The 24,008-nt window shown below is 42.6% G+C and overlaps 1 protein-coding gene across 1 annotated transcript; it reads right to left on the reverse strand.

Moving 5' to 3' along the window:
- Positions 1-574: 574 nt before the first annotated feature.
- TMEM35A (transmembrane protein 35A) lies at positions 575-21,958 on the reverse strand. The gene is made up of 2 exons (XM_072150983.1): positions 21,687-21,958; positions 575-1,868 (listed from the first exon to the last, which is right to left on the reverse strand). Exons 1-2 carry the CDS (start codon positions 21,804-21,806, stop codon positions 1,500-1,502), a joined length of 489 nt encoding a protein of 162 aa, XP_072007084.1. The 5' UTR covers positions 21,807-21,958; the 3' UTR covers positions 575-1,499.
- Positions 21,959-24,008: the final 2,050 nt, after the last annotated feature.

Raw genomic sequence — 24,008 nt, forward strand, 5'->3', positions numbered from 1 at the left:
ACGTACAAGATAGGGTCCGGAGGTTTGTTCTTAAGTTGAATTTGTATGTAAGTCGAAACTGTATATTTTATAATTGTAGATCCAGACAAAAAAATTTGGGCCCCGGTGACAATCGGAGTTTAAACATTTTTTGCTGTAATGGGACCAGGGATTATCCATAAATCTTCATTACAGACACCTTACAGATGATCATTGCAGCCGGGGGCTATAGTAACATCCAGAGAGGTCACCAGAGGTCACAGGGGGCAGAGAGGTCACAGGGGGCAGAGGGGTCCGTCTGTAACTAGGGGTTGTCTGCAAGTCAGGGGTCCTTAAGTAGGGGATAAATGTTTTCCACCATGATGTTGTATACTCGCTCTGTCCACTAGGGGCAGTCTCTTCTGTAGCGTCGCTCCCTATGGCCTGTAGCACACTGCACACAGTCCCCACAGCTGAGGAGTTTCCGCTTCCTTCCCTAATTACTTGGTAAGAAGTGTCACTTCCCAAATGATCAACAGGTCTGAGCCGCGGATAAGACACAGAAAGGGGAGTCACAGACCAGTATATATATATACACCACACATCACAGGGGGGGGGGGGTTCACAAGGTTTATTGCGATGCAGAGGGGGAGGAATTGTGGGGCAGCGCTACATGGATTCTCATCTAGTACTTAAAGGGAATCTCCATCCTGATAATCCTGGGGTCTTACTCATAGATCCGGGTCCTGGGACTGTGAGAATCTTCATAGATCTCTTCACCCTTCTAAAATCAACTTTTATAATTATGCCAATGAGCCAAAAAGGACTCCTGTGAGTGTTACCAGAGCCCCAACGTGCTGTAGCTTCACAGGCTGTTACACTGTGCAGAACTATGTGAGAGGAGAGTGTAGGAGGGGGGAGGGTATGAAGCTACAACACAGAGGCTCATTAGCATAATTATAATAGCTGATATCAGAAGACATAAGAAGATGCCACAGTCCCGGGTCCTGGAGGAATGTCCCTGGATTATCAGGATGGAGATTTCTCACACTTTACATAAAAAAGAAAAATAAATAAATAAATAAATAATAATTGTAAAAAATCCCATTGTCCAGTTGAAGTTCCAGCGCTGGGGTCTCCCTGGCAGCTGCTCACGAGCAGGATAACCCCCAGCATCCGCTCTCCCTGGCAGCTGCTCATGAGCAAGATAACCCCCAGCATCCGCTCGCCCTGGCAGCTGCTCATGAGCAGGATAACCCCCAGCATCCGCTCTCCCTGGCAGCTGCTCATGAGCAGGATAACCCCCAGCATCCGCTCTCCCTGGTAACTGCTCACGAGCAGGATAACCCCCAGCATCCGCTCTCCCTGGTAACTGCTCACGAGCAGGATAACCCCCAGCATCCGCTCGCCCTGGCAGCTGCTCATGAGCAGGATAACCCCCAGCATCCGGTCAATGTTCTTTCCTGAGGATCTTTGTACAGTTGTGTTAATGTTTGTTCATATGGAAGATTATAAATCCGGGGGATCCTTGCATCTTGTCATTAAGACGCCTTCATCTTCTTGGGGTCTCGGGGGGCCGCGCCATTTTCCCACTGCTTCTCCTTCCTGTCATGCAGTTCCTCTTCGGGCTGACGTGAAACCAGCAGGCGACAAGTCAGGAGAATCCCGAAGACCAGCGCATGCGCGTAACGCTTGAGCGGATCCCCCACCAGCTGGTGGAAGAACAGGACCACCAGGACCAGGAGGAGGAGCACGAAATTGGCCACATCCCTGGGGCGACCGGGGACCAGCGTCAGCACAATCCCACAGGCCAACTCCAGCGATCCGATGGTTTTCCGTAACAACACAGAAGTAACGCCGAGCGACTTCAGCCCCGGCAGCGCCTTCAGGTAACTTTTATACGCCCGTTTCTACAAAGAGAGAATATAAAAGAAACAATTAATAATCCAAATTTACACCTAAATATTGTACAAAGTCTAAAGAAATGCAAAGGAGCCGACAGCGCAGGGTGCACTGGGCGCAGCCGCTCCCCTATCCCACGCACCCAATGCACCATGCAGAGCCAAATATTACAGATGAGAAGTGTCAATCAGGACTATGGAAAAGGGGGGAAGGGGGGCAGAGCAAAGAAGACTGATACTGATAATATCCTGCAGTGTATAACCTGATACTGATAATATCCTGCAGTGTATAACCTGTACCTGATAATATCCTGCAGTGTATAACCTGCACCTGATACTGATAATATCCTGCAGTGTATAACCTGATACTGATAATATCCTGCAGTGTATAACCTGCACCTGATACTGATAATATCCTGCAGTGTATAACCTGCACCTGATACTGATAATATCCTGCAGTGTATAACCTGATACTGATAATATCCTGCAGTGTATAACCTGATACTGATAATATCCTGCAGTGTATAACCTGATACTGATAATATCCTGCAGTGTATAACCTGATACTGATAATATCCTGCAGTGTATAACCTGATACTGATAATATCCTGCAGTGTATAACCTGCACCTGATACTGATAATATCCTGCAGTGTATAACCTGATACTGATAATATCCTGCAGTGTATAACCTGCACCTGATACTGATAATATCCTGCAGTGTATAACCTGATACTGATAATATCCTGCAGTGTATAACCTGATACTGATAATATCCTGCAGTGTATAACCTGATACTGATAATATCCTGCAGTGTATAACCTGTACCTGATAATATCCTGCAGTGTATAACCTGTACCTGATACTGATAATATCCTGCAGTGTATAACCTGTACCTGATACTGATAATATCCTGCAGTGTATAACCTGATACTGATAATATCCTGCAGTGTATAACCTGATACTGATAATATCCTGCAGTGTATAACCTGTACCTGATACTGATAATATCCTGCAGTGTATAACCTGTACCTGATACTGATAATATCCTGCAGTGTATAACCTGTACCTGATACTGATAATATCCTGCAGTGTATAACCTGTACCTGATACTGATAATATCCTGCAGTGTATAACCTGTACCTGATACTGATAATATCCTGCAGTGTATAACCTGATACTGATAATATCCTGCAGTGTATAACCTGCACCTGATACTGATAATATCCTGCAGTGTATAACCTGTACCTGATACTGATAATATCCTGCAGTGTATAACCTGCACCTGATACTGATAATATCCTGCAGTGTATAACCTGTACCTGATACTGATAATATCCTGCAGTGTATAACCTGTACCTGATACTGATAATATCCTGCAGTGTATAACCTGTACCTGATACTGATAATATCCTGCAGTGTATAACCTGCACCTGATACTGATAATATCCTGCAGTGTATAACCTGTACCTGATACTGATAATATCCTGCAGTGTATAACCTGTACCTGATACTGATAATATCCTGCAGTGTATAACCTGTACCTGATACTGATAATATCCTGCAGTGTATAACCTGTACCTGATACTGATAATATCCTGCAGTGTATAACCTGATACTGATACTGATAATATCCTGCAGTGTATAACCTGATACTGATAATATCCTGCAGTGTATAACCTGTACCTGATACTGATAATATCCTGCAGTGTATAACCTGCACCTGATACTGATAATATCCTGCAGTGTATAACCTGATACTGATAATATCCTGCAGTGTATAACCTGATACTGATAATATCCTGCAGTGTATAACCTGTACCTGATACTGATAATATCCTGCAGTGTATAACCTGCACCTGATACTGATAATATCCTGCAGTGTATAACCTGTACCTGATACTGATAATATCCTGCAGTGTATAACCTGATACTGATAATATCCTGCAGTGTATAACCTGTACCTGATACTGATAATATCCTGCAGTGTATAACCTGCACCTGATACTGATAATATCCTGCAGTGTATAACCTGATACTGATAATATCCTGCAGTGTATAACCTGTACCTGATACTGATAATATCCTGCAGTGTATAACCTGCACCTGATACTGATAATATCCTGCAGTGTATAACCTGTACCTGATACTGATAATATCCTGCAGTGTATAACCTGATACTGATAATATCCTGCAGTGTATAACCTGATACTGATAATATCCTGCAGTGTATAACCTGTACCTGATACTGATAATATCCTGCAGTGTATAACCTGATACTGATAATATCCTGCAGTGTATAACCTGATACTGATAATATCCTGCAGTGTATAACCTGATACTGATAATATCCTGCAGTGTATAACCTGATACTGATAATATCCTGCAGTGTATAACCTGTACCTGATACTGATAATATCCTGCAGTGTATAACCTGCACCTGATACTGATAATATCCTGCAGTGTATAACCTGTACCTGATACTGATAATATCCTGCAGTGTATAACCTGCACCTGATACTGATAATATCCTGCAGTGTATAACCTGATACTGATAATATCCTGCAGTGTATAACCTGATACTGATACTGATAATATCCTGCAGTGTATAACCTGATACTGATAATATCCTGCAGTGTATAACCTGCACCTGATACTGATAATATCCTGCAGTGTATAACCTGTACCTGATACTGATAATATCCTGCAGTGTATAACCTGATACTGATACTGATAATATCCTGCAGTGTATAACCTGCACCTGATACTGATAATATCCTGCAGTGTATAACCTGCACCTGATACTGATAATATCCTGCAGTGTATAACCTGTACCTGATACTGATAATATCCTGCAGTGTATAACCTGATACTGATAATATCCTGCAGTGTATAACCTGATACTGATAATATCCTGCAGTGTATAACCTGATACTGATAATATCCTGCAGTGTATAACCTGATACTGATAATATCCTGCAGTGTATAACCTGATACTGATACTGATAATATCCTGCAGTGTATAACCTGTACCTGATACTGATAATATCCTGCAGTGTATAACCTGCACCTGATACTGATAATATCCTGCAGTGTATAACCTGATACTGATAATATCCTGCAGTGTATAACCTGTACCTGATACTGATAATATCCTGCAGTGTATAACCTGATACTGATACTGATAATATCCTGCAGTGTATAACCTGATACTGATAATATCCTGCAGTGTATAACCTGTACCTGATACTGATAATATCCTGCAGTGTATAACCTGATACTGATAATATCCTGCAGTGTATAACCTGATACTGATACTGATAATATCCTGCAGTGTATAACCTGATACTGATAATATCCTGCAGTGTATAACCTGATACTGATAATATCCTGCAGTGTATAACCTGATACTGATAATATCCTGCAGTGTATAACCTGCACCTGATACTGATAATATCCTGCAGTGTATAACCTGTACCTGATACTGATAATATCCTGCAGTGTATAACCTGCACCTGATACTGATAATATCCTGCAGTGTATAACCTGATACTGATAATATCCTGCAGTGTATAACCTGATACTGATAATATCCTGCAGTGTATAACCTGCACCTGATACTGATAATATCCTGCAGTGTATAACCTGATACTGATACTGATAATATCCTGCAGTGTATAACCTGATACTGATAATATCCTGCAGTGTATAACCTGCACCTGATACTGATAATATCCTGCAGTGTATAACCTGCACCTGATACTGATAATATCCTGCAGTGTATAACCTGCACCTGATACTGATAATATCCTGCAGTGTATAACCTGTACCTGATACTGATAATATCCTGCAGTGTATAACCTGATACTGATAATATCCTGCAGTGTATAACCTGCACCTGATACTGATAATATCCTGCAGTGTATAACCTGCACCTGATACTGATAATATCCTGCAGTGTATAACCTGCACCTGATACTGATAATATCCTGCAGTGTATAACCTGATACTGATAATATCCTGCAGTGTATAACCTGATACTGATAATATCCTGCAGTGTATAACCTGTACCTGATACTGATAATATCCTGCAGTGTATAACCTGTACCTGATACTGATAATATCCTGCAGTGTATAACCTGTACCTGATACTGATAATATCCTGCAGTGTATAACCTGATACTGATAATATCCTGCAGTGTATAACCTGATACTGATAATATCCTGCAGTGTATAACCTGATACTGATAATATCCTGCAGTGTATAACCTGATACTGATAATATCCTGCAGTGTATAACCTGATACTGATAATATCCTGCAGTGTATAACCTGATACTGATAATATCCTGCAGTGTATAACCTGATACTGATAATATCCTGCAGTGTATAACCTGCACCTGATACTGATAATATCCTGCAGTGTATAACCTGCACCTGATACTGATAATATCCTGCAGTGTATAACCTGATACTGATAATATCCTGCAGTGTATAACCTGATACTGATAATATCCTGCAGTGTATAACCTGTACCTGATACTGATAATATCCTGCAGTGTATAACCTGCACCTGATACTGATAATATCCTGCAGTGTATAACCTGTACCTGATACTGATAATATCCTGCAGTGTATAACCTGTACCTGATACTGATAATATCCTGCAGTGTATAACCTGATACTGATACTGATAATATCCTGCAGTGTATAACCTGATACTGATAATATCCTGCAGTGTATAACCTGTACCTGATACTGATAATATCCTGCAGTGTATAACCTGATACTGATAATATCCTGCAGTGTATAACCTGTACCTGATACTGATAATATCCTGCAGTGTATAACCTGATACTGATAATATCCTGCAGTGTATAACCTGTACCTGATACTGATAATATCCTGCAGTGTATAACCTGTACCTGATACTGATAATATCCTGCAGTGTATAACCTGCACCTGATACTGATAATATCCTGCAGTGTATAACCTGTACCTGATACTGATAATATCCTGCAGTGTATAACCTGTACCTGATACTGATAATATCCTGCAGTGTATAACCTGCACCTGATACTGATAATATCCTGCAGTGTATAACCTGCACCTGATACTGATAATATCCTGCAGTGTATAACCTGATACTGATAATATCCTGCAGTGTATAACCTGATACTGATACTGATAATATCCTGCAGTGTATAACCTGATACTGATAATATCCTGCAGTGTATAACCTGATACTGATAATATCCTGCAGTGTATAACCTGATACTGATAATATCCTGCAGTGTATAACCTGCACCTGATACTGATAATATCCTGCAGTGTATAACCTGTACCTGATACTGATAATATCCTGCAGTGTATAACCTGTACCTGATACTGATAATATCCTGCAGTGTATAACCTGTACCTGATACTGATAATATCCTGCAGTGTATAACCTGATACTGATACTGATAATATCCTGCAGTGTATAACCTGCACCTGATACTGATAATATCCTGCAGTGTATAACCTGATACTGATAATATCCTGCAGTGTATAACCTGATACTGATACTGATAATATCCTGCAGTGTATAACCTGCACCTGATACTGATAATATCCTGCAGTGTATAACCTGTACCTGATACTGATAATATCCTGCAGTGTATAACCTGATACTGATACTGATAATATCCTGCAGTGTATAACCTGTACCTGATACTGATAATATCCTGCAGTGTATAACCTGATACTGATAATATCCTGCAGTGTATAACCTGCACCTGATACTGATAATATCCTGCAGTGTATAACCTGCACCTGATACTGATAATATCCTGCAGTGTATAACCTGCACCTGATACTGATAATATCCTGCAGTGTATAACCTGATACTGATACTGATAATATCCTGCAGTGTATAACCTGATACTGATAATATCCTGCAGTGTATAACCTGCACCTGATACTGATAATATCCTGCAGTGTATAACCTGATACTGATAATATCCTGCAGTGTATAACCTGCACCTGATACTGATAATATCCTGCAGTGTATAACCTGATACTGATAATATCCTGCAGTGTATAACCTGTACCTGATACTGATAATATCCTGCAGTGTATAACCTGTACCTGATACTGATAATATCCTGCAGTGTATAACCTGTACCTGATACTGATAATATCCTGCAGTGTATAACCTGATACTGATAATATCCTGCAGTGTATAACCTGATACTGATAATATCCTGCAGTGTATAACCTGATACTGATAATATCCTGCAGTGTATAACCTGATACTGATAATATCCTGCAGTGTATAACCTGATACTGATACTGATAATATCCTGCAGTGTATAACCTGATACTGATAATATCCTGCAGTGTATAACCTGTACCTGATACTGATAATATCCTGCAGTGTATAACCTGTACCTGATAATATCCTGCAGTGTATAACCTGCACCTGATACTGATAATATCCTGCAGTGTATAACCTGCACCTGATACTGATAATATCCTGCAGTGTATAACCTGTACCTGATACTGATAATATCCTGCAGTGTATAACCTGATACTGATACTGATAATATCCTGCAGTGTATAACCTGTACCTGATACTGATAATATCCTGCAGTGTATAACCTGTACCTGATACTGATAATATCCTGCAGTGTATAACCTGCACCTGATACTGATAATATCCTGCAGTGTATAACCTGATACTGATAATATCCTGCAGTGTATAACCTGATACTGATAATATCCTGCAGTGTATAACCTGCACCTGATACTGATAATATCCTGCAGTGTATAACCTGCACCTGATACTGATAATATCCTGCAGTGTATAACCTGATACTGATAATATCCTGCAGTGTATAACCTGATACTGATAATATCCTGCAGTGTATAACCTGATACTGATAATATCCTGCAGTGTATAACCTGTACCTGATACTGATAATATCCTGCAGTGTATAACCTGTACCTGATACTGATAATATCCTGCAGTGTATAACCTGTACCTGATACTGATAATATCCTGCAGTGTATAACCTGATACTGATAATATCCTGCAGTGTATAACCTGTACCTGATACTGATAATATCCTGCAGTGTATAACCTGTACCTGATACTGATAATATCCTGCAGTGTATAACCTGATACTGATAATATCCTGCAGTGTATAACCTGCACCTGATAATATCCTGCAGTGTATAACCTGTACCTGATACTGATAATATCCTGCAGTGTATAACCTGCACCTGATAATATCCTGCAGTGTATAACCTGCACCTGATACTGATAATATCCTGCAGTGTATAACCTGATACTGATAATATCCTGCAGTGTATAACCTGCACCTGATAATATCCTGCAGTGTATAACCTGTACCTGATACTGATAATATCCTGCAGTGTATAACCTGATACTGATACTGATAATATCCTGCAGTGTATAACCTGATACTGATAATATCCTGCAGTGTATAACCTGATACTGATAATATCCTGCAGTGTATAACCTGATACTGATAATATCCTGCAGTGTATAACCTGATACTGATAATATCCTGCAGTGTATAACCTGATACTGATAATATCCTGCAGTGTATAACCTGCACCTGATACTGATAATATCCTGCAGTGTATAACCTGCACCTGATACTGATAATATCCTGCAGTGTATAACCTGTACCTGATACTGATAATATCCTGCAGTGTATAACCTGCACCTGATACTGATAATATCCTGCAGTGTATAACCTGTACCTGATACTGATAATATCCTGCAGTGTATAACCTGATACTGATAATATCCTGCAGTGTATAACCTGATACTGATAATATCCTGCAGTGTATAACCTGTACCTGATACTGATAATATCCTGCAGTGTATAACCTGTACCTGATACTGATAATATCCTGCAGTGTATAACCTGCACCTGATACTGATAATATCCTGCAGTGTATAACCTGTACCTGATACTGATAATATCCTGCAGTGTATAACCTGATACTGATAATATCCTGCAGTGTATAACCTGATACTGATAATATCCTGCAGTGTATAACCTGCACCTGATACTGATAATATCCTGCAGTGTATAACCTGTACCTGATACTGATAATATCCTGCAGTGTATAACCTGTACCTGATACTGATAATATCCTGCAGTGTATAACCTGTACCTGATACTGATAATATCCTGCAGTGTATAACCTGTACCTGATATTGATAATATCCTGCAGTGTATAACCTGTACCTGATAATATCCTGCAGTGTATAACCTGATACTGATAATATCCTGCAGTGTATAACCTGTACCTGATACTGATAATATCCTGCAGTGTATAACCTGCACCTGATAATATCCTGCAGTGTATAACCTGCACCTGATACTGATAATATCCTGCAGTGTATAACCTGATACTGATAATATCCTGCAGTGTATAACCTGTACCTGATACTGATAATATCCTGCAGTGTATAACCTGATACTGATAATATCCTGCAGTGTATAACCTGATACTGATAATATCCTGCAGTGTATAACCTGTACCTGATACTGATAATATCCTGCAGTGTATAACCTGTACCTGATACTAATAATATCCTGCAGTGTATAACCTGTACCTGATACTGATAATATCCTGCAGTGTATAACCTGATACTGATAATATCCTGCAGTGTATAACCTGATACTGATAATATCCTGCAGTGTATAACCTGATACTGATAATATCCTGCAGTGTATAACCTGATACTGATACTGATAATATCCTGCAGTGTATAACCTGATACTGATAATATCCTGCAGTGTATAACCTGATACTGATAATATCCTGCAGTGTATAACCTGCACCTGATACTGATAATATCCTGCAGTGTATAACCTGATACTGATAATATCCTGCAGTGTATAACCTGATACTGATAATATCCTGCAGTGTATAACCTGATACTGATAATATCCTGCAGTGTATAACCTGATACTGATAATATCCTGCAGTGTATAACCTGATACTGATAATATCCTGCAGTGTATAACCTGATACTGATAATATCCTGCAGTGTATAACCTGATACTGATAATATCCTGCAGTGTATAACCTGATACTGATAATATCCTGCAGTGTATAACCTGATACTGATAATATCCTGCAGTGTATAACCTGATACTGATACTGATAATATCCTGCAGTGTATAACCTGTACCTGATACTGATAATATCCTGCAGTGTATAACCTGATACTGATAATATCCTGCAGTGTATAACCTGCACCTGATACTGATAATATCCTGCAGTGTATAACCTGCACCTGATACTGATAATATCCTGCAGTGTATAACCTGATACTGATAATATCCTGCAGTGTATAACCTGTACCTGATACTGATAATATCCTGCACTGTATAACCTGTACCTGATACTGATAATATCCTGCAGTGTATAACCTGATACTGATAATATCCTGCAGTGTATAACCTGCACCTGATACTGATAATATCCTGCAGTGTATAACCTGATACTGATAATATCCTGCAGTGTATAACCTGTACCTGATACTGATAATATCCTGCAGTGTATAACCTGATACTGATAATATCCTGCAGTGTATAACCTGATACTGATAATATCCTGCAGTGTATAACCTGATACTGATAATATCCTGCAGTGTATAACCTGCACCTGATACTGATAATATCCTGCAGTGTATAACCTGATACTGATAATATCCTGCAGTGTATAACCTGCACCTGATACTGATAATATCCTGCAGTGTATAACCTGATACTGATAATATCCTGCAGTGTATAACCTGATACTGATAATATCCTGCAGTGTATAACCTGCACCTGATACTGATAATATCCTGCAGTGTATAACCTGATACTGATAATATCCTGCAGTGTATAACCTGCACCTGATACTGATAATATCCTGCAGTGTATAACCTGATACTGATAATATCCTGCAGTGTATAACCTGATACTGATACTGATAATATCCTGCAGTGTATAACCTGATACTGATAATATCCTGCAGTGTATAACCTGATACTGATAATATCCTGCAGTGTATAACCTGATACTGATAATATCCTGCAGTGTATAACCTGATACTGATAATATCCTGCAGTGTATAACCTGATACTGATAATATCCTGCAGTGTATAACCTGATACTGATAATATCCTGCAGTGTATAACCTGATACTGATAATATCCTGCAGTGTATAACCTGATACTGATAATATCCTGCAGTGTATAACCTGATACTGATACTGATAATATCCTGCAGTGTATAACCTGATACTGATAATATCCTGCAGTGTATAACCTGATACTGATAATATCCTGCAGTGTATAACCTGATACTGATAATATCCTGCAGTGTATAACCTGATACTGATAATATCCTGCAGTGTATAACCTGATACTGATAATATCCTGCAGTGTATAACCTGATACTGATAATATCCTGCAGTGTATAACCTGATACTGATAATATCCTGCAGTGTATAACCTGATACTGATAATATCCTGCAGTGTATAACCTGATACTGATAATATCCTGCAGTGTATAACCTGATACTGATAATATCCTGCAGTGTATAACCTGATACTGATAATATCCTGCAGTGTATAACCTGATACTGATAATATCCTGCAGTGTATAACCTGCACCTGATACTGATAATATCCTGCAGTGTATAACCTGTACCTGATACTGATAATATCCTGCAGTGTATAACCTGTACCTGATACTGATAATATCCTGCAGTGTATAACCTGATACTGATAATATCCTGCAGTGTATAACCTGATACTGATAATATCCTGCAGTGTATAACCTGTACCTGATACTGATAATATCCTGCAGTGTATAACCTGCACCTGATACTGATAATATCCTGCAGTGTATAACCTGCACCTGATACTGATAATATCCTGCAGTGTATAACCTGTACCTGATACTGATAATATCCTGCAGTGTATAACCTGTACCTGATACTGATAATATCCTGCAGTGTATAACCTGCACCTGATACTGATAATATCCTGCAGTGTATAACCTGATACTGATAATATCCTGCAGTGTATAACCTGATACTGATAATATCCTGCAGTGTATAACCTGATACTGATAATATCCTGCAGTGTATAACCTGATACTGATAATATCCTGCAGTGTATAACCTGTACCTGATACTGATAATATCCTGCAGTGTATAACCTGCACCTGATACTGATAATATCCTGCAGTGTATAACCTGATACTGATAATATCCTGCAGTGTATAACCTGCACCTGATACTGATAATATCCTGCAGTGTATAACCTGATACTGATAATATCCTGCAGTGTATAACCTGATACTGATAATATCCTGCAGTGTATAACCTGATACTGATAATATCCTGCAGTGTATAACCTGATACTGATAATATCCTGCAGTGTATAACCTGCACCTGATACTGATAATATCCTGCAGTGTATAACCTGTACCTGATACTGATAATATCCTGCAGTGTATAACCTGTACCTGATACTGATAATATCCTGCAGTGTATAACCTGCACCTGATACTGATAATATCCTGCAGTGTATAACCTGTACCTGATACTGATAATATCCTGCAGTGTATAACCTGTACCTGATACTGATAATATCCTGCAGTGTATAACCTGTACCTGATACTGATAATATCCTGCAGTGTATAACCTGATACTGATAATATCCTGCAGTGTATAACCTGTACCTGATACTGATAATATCCTGCAGTGTATAACCTGTACCTGATACTGATAATATCCTGCAGTGTATAACCTGATACTGATAATATCCTGCAGTGTATAACCTGATACTGATAATATCCTGCAGTGTATAACCTGATACTGATAATATCCTGCAGTGTATAACCTGATACTGATAATATCCTGCAGTGTATAACCTGATACTGATAATATCCTGCAGTGTATAACCTGATACTGATAATATCCTGCAGTGTATAACCTGATACTGATAATATCCTGCAGTGTATAACCTGATACTGATAATATCCTGCAGTGTATAACCTGCACCTGATACTGATAATATCCTGCAGTGTATAACCTGTACCTGATACTGATAATATCCTGCAGTGTATAACCTGATACTGATAATATCCTGCAGTGTATAACCTGTACCTGATACTGATAATATCCTGCAGTGTATAACCTGATACTGATAATATCCTGCAGTGTATAACCTGCACCTGATACTGATAATATCCTGCAGTGTATAACCTGATACTGATAATATCCTGCAGTGTATAACCTGATACTGATAATATCCTGCAGTGTATAACCTGCACCTGATACTGATAATATCCTGCAGTGTATAACCTGTACCTGATACTGATAATATCCTGCAGTGTATAACCTGATACTGATAATATCCTGCAGTGTATAACCTGCACCTGATACTGATAATATCCTGCAGTGTATAACCTGATACTGATAATATCCTGCAGTGTATAACCTGATACTGATAATATCCTGCAGTGTATAACCTGATACTGATAATATCCTGCAGTGTATAACCTGCACCTGATACTGATAATATCCTGCAGTGTATAACCTGCACCTGATACTGATAATATCCTGCAGTGTATAACCTGTACCTGATACTGATAATATCCTGCAGTGTATAACCTGTACCTGATACTGATAATATCCTGCAGTGTATAACCTGTACCTGATACTGATAATATCCTGCAGTGTATAACCTGTACCTGATAATATCCTGCAGTGTATAACCTGTACCTGATAATATCCTGCAGTGTATAACCTGATACTGATAATATCCTGCAGTGTATAACCTGTACCTGATACTGATAATATCCTGCAGTGTATAACCTGCACCTGATACTGATAATATCCTGCAGTGTATAACCTGTACCTGATATTGATAATATCCTGCAGTGTATAACCTGCACCTGATACTGATAATATCCTGCAGTGTATAACCTGATACTGATAATATCCTGCAGTGTATAACCTGCACCTGATAATATCCTGCAGTGTATAACCTGTACCTGATAATATCCTGCAGTGTATAACCTGCACCTGATACTGATAATATCCTGCAGTGTATAACCTGATACTGATAATATCCTGCAGTGTATAACCTGCACCTGATAATATCCTGCAGTGTATAACCTGTACCTGATAATATCCTGCAGTGTATAACCTGTACCTGATACTGATAATATCCTGCAGTGTATAACCTGATACTGATAATATCCTGCAGTGTATAACCTGTACCTGATACTGATAATATCCTGCAGTGTATAACCTGTACCTGATACTGATAATATCCTGCAGTGTATAACCTGTACCTGATACTGATAATATCCTGCAGTGTATAACCTGTACCTGATACTGATAATATCCTGCAGTGTATAACCTGTACCTGATACTGATAATATCCTGCAGTGTATAACCTGTACCTGATACTGATAATATCCTGCAGTGTATAACCTGATACTGATAATATCCTGCAGTGTATAACCTGATACTGATAATATCCTGCAGTGTATAACCTGCACCTGATACTGATAATATCCTGCAGTGTATAACCTGCACCTGATACTGATAATATCCTGCAGTGTATAACCTGTACCTGATACTGATAATATCCTGCAGTGTATAACCTGATACTGATAATATCCTGCAGTGTATAACCTGCACCTGATACTGATAATATCCTGCAGTGTATAACCTGATACTGATAATATCCTGCAGTGTATAACCTGATACTGATACTGATAATATCCTGCAGTGTATAACCTGTACCTGATACTGATAATATCCTGCAGTGTATAACCTGTACCTGATACTGATAATATCCTGCAGTGTATAACCTGTACCTGATAATATCCTGCAGTGTATAACCTGTACCTGATACTGATAATATCCTGCAGTGTATAACCTGTACCTGATACTGATAATATCCTGCAGTGTATAACCTGCACCTGATACTGATAATATCCTGCAGTGTATAACCTGTACCTGATACTGATAATATCCTGCAGTGTATAACCTGCACCTGATACTGATAATATCCTGCAGTGTATAACCTGTACCTGATACTGATAATATCCTGCAGTGTATAACCTGTACCTGATACTGATAATATCCTGCAGTGTATAACCTGTACCTGATACTGATAATATCCTGCAGTGTATAACCTGATACTGATAATATCCTGCAGTGTATAACCTGATACTGATAATATCCTGCAGTGTATAACCTGATACTGATAATATCCTGCAGTGTATAACCTGTACCTGATACTGATAATATCCTGCAGTGTATAACCTGTACCTGATACTGATAATATCCTGCAGTGTATAACCTGATACTGATAATATCCTGCAGTGTATAACCTGATACTGATAATATCCTGCAGTGTATAACCTGATACTGATAATATCCTGCAGTGTATAACCTGATACTGATAATATCCTGCAGTGTATAACCTGCACCTGATACTGATAATATCCTGCAGTGTATAACCTGCACCTGATACTGATAATATCCTGCAGTGTATAACCTGATACTGATACTGATAATATCCTGCAGTGTATAACCTGATACTGATAATATCCTGCAGTGTATAACCTGTACCTGATACTGATAATATCCTGCAGTGTATAACCTGATACTGATAATATCCTGCAGTGTATAACCTGATACTGATAATATCCTGCAGTGTATAACCTGTACCTGATACTGATAATATCCTGCAGTGTATAACCTGTACCTGATACTGATAATATCCTGCAGTGTATAACCTGTACCTGATACTGATAATATCCTGCAGTGTATAACCTGATACTGATAATATCCTGCAGTGTATAACCTGCACCTGATACTGATAATATCCTGCAGTGTATAACCTGATACTGATAATATCCTGCAGTGTATAACCTGTACCTGATACTGATAATATCCTGCAGTGTATAACCTGATACTGATAATATCCTGCAGTGTATAACCTGTACCTGATACTGATAATATCCTGCAGTGTATAACCTGCACCTGATACTGATAATATCCTGCAGTGTATAACCTGATACTGATAATATCCTGCAGTGTATAACCTGCACCTGATACTGATAATATCCTGCAGTGTATAACCTGCACCTGATACTGATAATATCCTGCAGTGTATAACCTGCACCTGATACTGATAATATCCTGCAGTGTATAACCTGTACCTGATACTGATAATATCCTGCAGTGTATAACCTGTACCTGATACTGATAATATCCTGCAGTGTATAACCTGTACCTGATACTGATAATATCCTGCAGTGTATAACCTGCACCTGATACTGATAATATCCTGCAGTGTATAACCTGTACCTGATACTGATAATATCCTGCAGTGTATAACCTGCACCTGATACTGATAATATCCTGCAGTGTATAACCTGATACTGATAATATCCTGCAGTGTATAACCTGATACTGATAATATCCTGCAGTGTATAACCTGATACTGATAATATCCTGCAGTGTATAACCTGCACCTGATAATATCCTGCAGTGTATAACCTGCACCTGATAATATCCTGCAGTGTATAACCTGATACTGATAATATCCTGCAGTGTATAACCTGATACTGATACTGATAATATCCTGCAGTGTATAACCTGATACTGATAATATCCTGCAGTGTATAACCTGATACTGATAATATCCTGCAGTGTATAACCTGATACTGATAATATCCTGCAGTGTATAACCTGATACTGATAATATCCTGCAGTGTATAACCTGATACTGATAATATCCTGCAGTGTATAACCTGATACTGATAATATCCTGCAGTGTATAACCTGATACTGATAATATCCTGCAGTGTATAACCTGATACTGATAATATCCTGCAGTGTATAACCTGATACTGATAATATCCTGCAGTGTATAACCTGATACTGATAATATCCTGCAGTGTATAACCTGTACCTGATACTGATAATATCCTGCAGTGTATAACCTGCACCTGATACTGATAATATCCTGCAGTGTATAACCTGATACTGATCCTGATAATATCCTGCAGTGTATAACCTGTACCTGATACTGATAATATCCTGCAGTGTATAACCTGCACCTGATACTGATAATATCCTGCAGTGTATAACCTGATACTGATAATATCCTGCAGTGTATAACCTGATACTGATAATATCCTGCAGTGTATAACCTGATACTGATAATATCCTGCAGTGTATAACCTGCACCTGATACTGATAATATCCTGCAGTGTATAACCTGATACTGATAATATCCTGCAGTGTATAACCTGTACCTGATACTGATAATATCCTGCAGTGTATAACCTGATACTGATAATATCCTGCAGTGTATAACCTGCACCTGATACTGATAATATCCTGCAGTGTATAACCTGATACTGATAATATCCTGCAGTGTATAACCTGCACCTGATACTGATAATATCCTGCAGTGTGTGACCTATGACCCGTGACCTGATAGTGACCCCCCTCCCCCACCCAAACAAAGGCCGAGACAGAACAATGGGGTGAGCTGTCTCCATCCTCTTCCTCCTTGATGTATCTAAGCCGCAGTATCACTGATTGGGTCCTGTACACACAGCGGTAGTGTCCTGCGGTTCCTGCACCTCCCCCTGTCTATCGCTGTGAGCTTCCTTACATTACATTACATACATTAGGGCTCCTTGGATACAGCGGGTGATGTATCTAAGCCGCAGTATGTCAGCACTGATAGGATCCCGTGCACACAGCGGCAGTGTCCTGCGGTTCCTGCACCTCCCCCTGTCTATCGCTGTGAGCTTCCTTACATTACATTACATACATTAGGGCTCCTTGGATACAGCGGGTGATGTATCTAAGCCGCAGTATGTCAGCACTGATAGGATCCCGTGCACACAGCGGTAGTGTCCTGCGGTTCCTGCACCTCGCGTCTTACCATCTCGCTGTGAGCTTCCTTACATTACATTACATACATTAGGGCTCCTTGGATACAGCGGGTGAGGTATCTAAGCCGCAGTATCACTGATTGGGTCCTGTACACACAGCGGTAGTGTCCTGCGGTTCCTGCACCTCCCCCTGTCTATCGCTGTGAGCTTCCTTACATTACATTACATACATTAGGGCTCCTTGGATACAGCGGGTGAGGTATCTAAGCCGCAGTATCACTGATAGGATCCTGTACACACAGCGGTAGCGTCATGCGGTTCCTGCACCTCCCCCTATCTATCGCTGTGAGCTTCCTTACATTACATTACATACATTAGGGCTCCTTGGATACAGTGGGTGATGTATCTAAGCCGCAGTATGTCAGCACTGATAGGATCCCGTGCACACAGCGGTAGTGTCCTGCGGTTCCTGCACCTCCCCCTGTCTATCGCTGTGAGCTTCCTTACATTACATTACATACATTAGGGCTCCTTGGATACAGTGGGTGATGTATCTAAGCCGCAGTATCACAGCACTGATAGGATCCCGTGCACACAGCGGTAGTGTCATGCGGTTCCTGCACCTCGCGTCTTACCATCTCGCTGTGAGCTTCCTTACATTACATTACATACATTAGGGCTCCTTGGATACAGCGGGTGATGTATCTAAGCCGCAGTATCACAGCACTGATAGGATCCCGTGCACACAGCGGTAGTGTCCTGCGGTTCCTGCACCTCGCGTCTTACCATCTCGCTGTGAGCTTCCTTACATTACATTACATACATTAGGGCTCCTTGGATACAGTGGGTGATGTATCTAAGCCGCAGTATCACAGCACTGATAGGATCCTGTACACACAGCGGTAGTGTCATGCGGTTCCTGCACCTCCCCCTGTCTATCGCTGTGAGCTTCCTTACATTACATTACATACATTAGGGCTCCTTGGATACAGTGGGTGATGTATCTAAGCCGCAGTATCACAGCACTGATAGGATCCCGTGCACACAGCGGTAGTGTCATGCGGTTCCTGCACCTCGCGTCTTACCATCTCGCTGTGAGCTTCCTTACATTACATTACATACATTAGGGCTCCTTGGATACAGCGGGTGATGTATCTAAGCCGCAGTATCACAGCACTGATAGGATCCCGTGCACACAGCGGTAGTGTCATGCGGTTCCTGCACCTCGCGTCTTACCATCTCGCTGTGAGCTTCCTTACATTACATTACATACATTAGGGCTCCTTGGATACAGCGGGTGAGGTATCTAAGCCGCAGTATCACTGATAGGATCCTGTACACACAGCGGTAGTGTCCTGCGGTTCCTGCACCTCGCGTCTTACCATCTCGCTGTGAGCTTCCTTACATTACATTACATACATTAGGGCTCCTTGGATACAGCGGGTGAGGTATCTAAGCCGCAGTATCACTGATAGGATCCCGTGCACACAGCGGTAGTGTCATGCGGTTCCTGCACCTCGCGTCTTACCATCTCGCTGTGAGCTTCCTTACATTACATTACATACATTAGGGCTCCTTGGATACAGCGGGTGATGTATCTAAGCCGCAGTATCACAGCACTGATAGGATCCCGTGCACACAGCGGTAGTGTCCTGCGGTTCCTGCACCTCGCGTCTTACCATCTCGCTGTGAGCTTCCTTACATTACATTACATACATTAGGGCTCCTTGGATACAGCGGGTGAGGTATCTAAGCCGCAGTATCACTGATAGGATCCCGTGCACACAGCGGTAGTGTCATGCGGTTCCTGCACCTCGCGTCTTACCATCTCGCTGTGAGCTTCCTTACATTACATTACATACATTAGGGCTCCTTGGATACAGCGGGTGATGTATCTAAGCCGCAGTATCACAGCACTGATAGGATCCCGTGCACACAGCGGTAGTGTCCTGCGGTTCCTGCACCTCGCGTCTTACCATCTCGCTGTGAGCTTCCTTACATTACATTACATACATTAGGGCTCCTTGGATACAGCGGGTGATGTATCTAAGCCGCAGTATCACAGCACTGATAGGATCCCGTGCACACAGCGGTAGTGTCCTGCGGTTCCTGCACCTCGCGTCTTACCATCTCGCTGTGAGCTTCCTTACATTACATTACATACATTAGGGCTCCTTGGATACAGCGGGTGAGGTATCTAAGCCGCAGTATCACAGCACTGATAGGATCCCGTGCACACAGCGGTAGTGTCCTGCGGTTCCTGCACCTCCCCCTATCTATCGCTGTGAGCTTCCTTACATTACATTCATTAGGGCTCCTTGGATACAGCGGGTGATGTATCTAAGCCGCAGTATGTCAGCACTGATAGGATCCCGTGCACACAGCGGTAGTGTCCTGCGGTTCCTGCACCTCGCGTCTTACCATCTCGCTGTGAGCTTCCTTACATTACATTACATACAGTAGGGCTCCTTGGATACAGTGGGTGATGTATCTAAGCCGCAGTATCACTGATAGGATCCTGTACACACAGCGGTAGCGTCATGCGGTTCCTGCACCTCCCCCTATCTATCGCTGTGAGCTTCCTTACATTACATTACATACAGTAGGGCTCCTTGGATACAGCGGGTGAGGTATCTAAGCCGCAGTATCACAGCACTGATAGGATCCCGTGCACACAGCGGCAGTGTCCTGCGGTTCCTGCACCTCGCGTCTTACCATCTCGCTGTGAGCTTCCTTACATTACATTACATACATTAGGGCTCCTTGGATACAGCGGGTGATGTATCTAAGCCGCAGTATGTCAGCACTGATAGGATCCCGTGCACACAGCGGTAGTGTCCTGCGGTTCCTGCACCTCGCGTCTTACCATCTCGCTGTGAGCTTCCTTGCTGAGTCTCGGCGTCATCTTGATTGTTCCCATGAAGACGAAGAAGAGGCCGAGGGTGACGGAGAGGACGAGGACGGTGACGGTGCCCGGAGCCGCCATCTCTCAGCGCCACAGAGGACACTGCGCCTGCGCGGAGTGCGGGGGAACGGGGGGTGCGCGGTCCTAGAGCCTCCGGGTATCGCTGTGCGGCTCCGGGATCCACCGCAGCTCAACTGCCAAGGGGCGACCTGAGACTCTCACCTCAGGCGGCGACTCCTGCTGGTCAACCTGGGGGCGGCATTTTAATAGCTGCTTTAATGGCTCAGCCCTACTACACCTGATAACCTCCGCCCTACTACACCTGACCGCCTCGCCACAGCTACACGTGTCCAAATCAGCCTGCTATACCTGATAACCTCAGCACTGCAACCCCTGTCCACCTCAGCCCTGCTACACCTGACCAACAAGCCTCTGCTACCCCTTAGCACCACAGCTCTGCTACATCTAACAAACCCAGTTCTGCAACACATGACCACCTCGGCACTGCTACCCCTGACCACCTCAGCCCTGCTACCCCTGACCACCGCGGCTCTTCTACACCTAACCAACTCAGCTCTGCTACCCCTGACCACCTCAGCCCTGCTATCCCTGACCACCACGGCTCTTCTACACCTAACCAACTCAGCTCTGCTACCCCTGACCTCCGCAGCTCTGCTACCCCTGACCAACTTAGGATACATTCACACAGCGGTATGCCACTTGACCACCTCAGCTCTGCTACTCCTGATTACCTCAGCCCTGCTGCTCCTGACCACCTCAGCTCTGCTACACCTGACCAACTCAGTTCTTCTACCCCTGACCTCCGCAGCTCTGCTACCCCTGACCTACGCGGCTCTGCTACCCCTAACCAACTCAGCTCTGCTACACCTGACCAACAAGCCTCTGCTACACCTGACCAACAAGCCTCTGCTACCCCTGAGCACCACAGCTCTGCTACATCTAACAAACCCAGTTCTGCAACACATGACCACCTCGGCACTGCTACCCCTGACCAACTCAGCCCTGCTTCACCTGACCACCTCAGCCCTGCTACCCCTGACCACCGCGGCTCTTCTACACCTAACCAACTCAGCTCTGCTACACCTGACCAACTTAGGATACATTCACACAGCGGTATGCCACTTGACCACCTCAGCCCTGCTACTCCTGATTACCTCAGCCCTGCTGCTCCTGACCACCTCAGCTCTGCTACACCTGACCAACTCAGCTCTGCTACACCTGACCAACTCAGCTCTGCTACACCTGACCAACTCAGCTCTGCTACACCTGACCAACTCAGCCCTGCTACCCCTAACCACCGCGGCTCTTCTACACCTAACCAACTCAGCTCTGCTACACCGGACCAACTTAGGATACATTCACACAACGGTATGCCCGCCCTGCGGGCATACCGCCGTGTGCTGGAGAGGAGGAGGAGGCAGCCCCTCCTCCCTCCATAGAGAATAGCGGCGCACGGCCGCACACACGCCAAAAGATAGAGCATGCATCTGCGCCGCGCCGCTATTGCCGTCTATGGGGACGTACATGCGGCCGCAAATTTGCGGCCGCATGTACGTCCCCACAGACGGCCATGTGAATGTGCCCTTAGCCCTGCTACCCCTGACCACCTCAGCTCTGCTACACCTGATCAACTCATCTCTGCTACACCTCAGCTCTGCTGCACATGACCAACTCAGCTTTGCTGCACCTTACCACCTCAGCCCTGCTGCTCCTGACCACCTCAGTCCTGCTGCTCCTGACCACCTCAGTCCTGCTGCGCCTGACCACCTCAGTCCTGCTACACCTGACCACCTCAGCTCTGCTGCTCCTGACCACCTCAGCTCTGCTGCTCCTGACCACCTCAGCCCTGCTGCGCCTGACCACCTCAGTCCTGCTGCGCCTGACCACCTCAGTCCTGCTACACCTGACCACCTCAGTCCTGCTACACCTGACCACCTCAGTCCTGCTGCACCTGACCACCTCAGTCCTGCTGCTCCTGACCACTTCAGTCCTGCTGCACCTGACCACCTCAGCTCTGCTGCACCTGACCACCTCAGTCCTGCTACACCTGACCACCTCAGTCCTGCTGCTCCTGACCACCTCAGCTCTGCTGCTCCTGACCACCTCAGCTCTGCTGCACCTGACCACCTCAGCTCTGCTGCACCTGACCACCTCAGTCCTGCTGCACCTGACCACCTCAGTCCTGCTGCTCCTGACCACCTCAGTCCTGCTACACCTGACCACCTCAGCTCTGCTGCGCCTGACCACCTCAGTCCTGCTACA

The sequence above is a fragment of the Engystomops pustulosus genome, chromosome 5, assembly GCF_040894005.1.
Source record: "Engystomops pustulosus chromosome 5, aEngPut4.maternal, whole genome shotgun sequence".
Lineage (NCBI taxonomy): Eukaryota > Metazoa > Chordata > Amphibia > Anura > Leptodactylidae > Engystomops > Engystomops pustulosus.

Bases quoted from the DNA above. Each gene is read 5' to 3' on its own strand.
- TMEM35A (XM_072150983.1), bottom strand. From the start codon at position 21,806: ATGGCGGCTCCGGGCACCGTCACCGTCCTCGTCCTCTCCGTCACCCTC. The intron at 1,869-21,686 runs GTAAGACGCGAG...CTCTCTTTGTAG, and splicing joins AGGAAGCTCACAGCGAGATG to AAACGGGCGTATAAAAGTTA.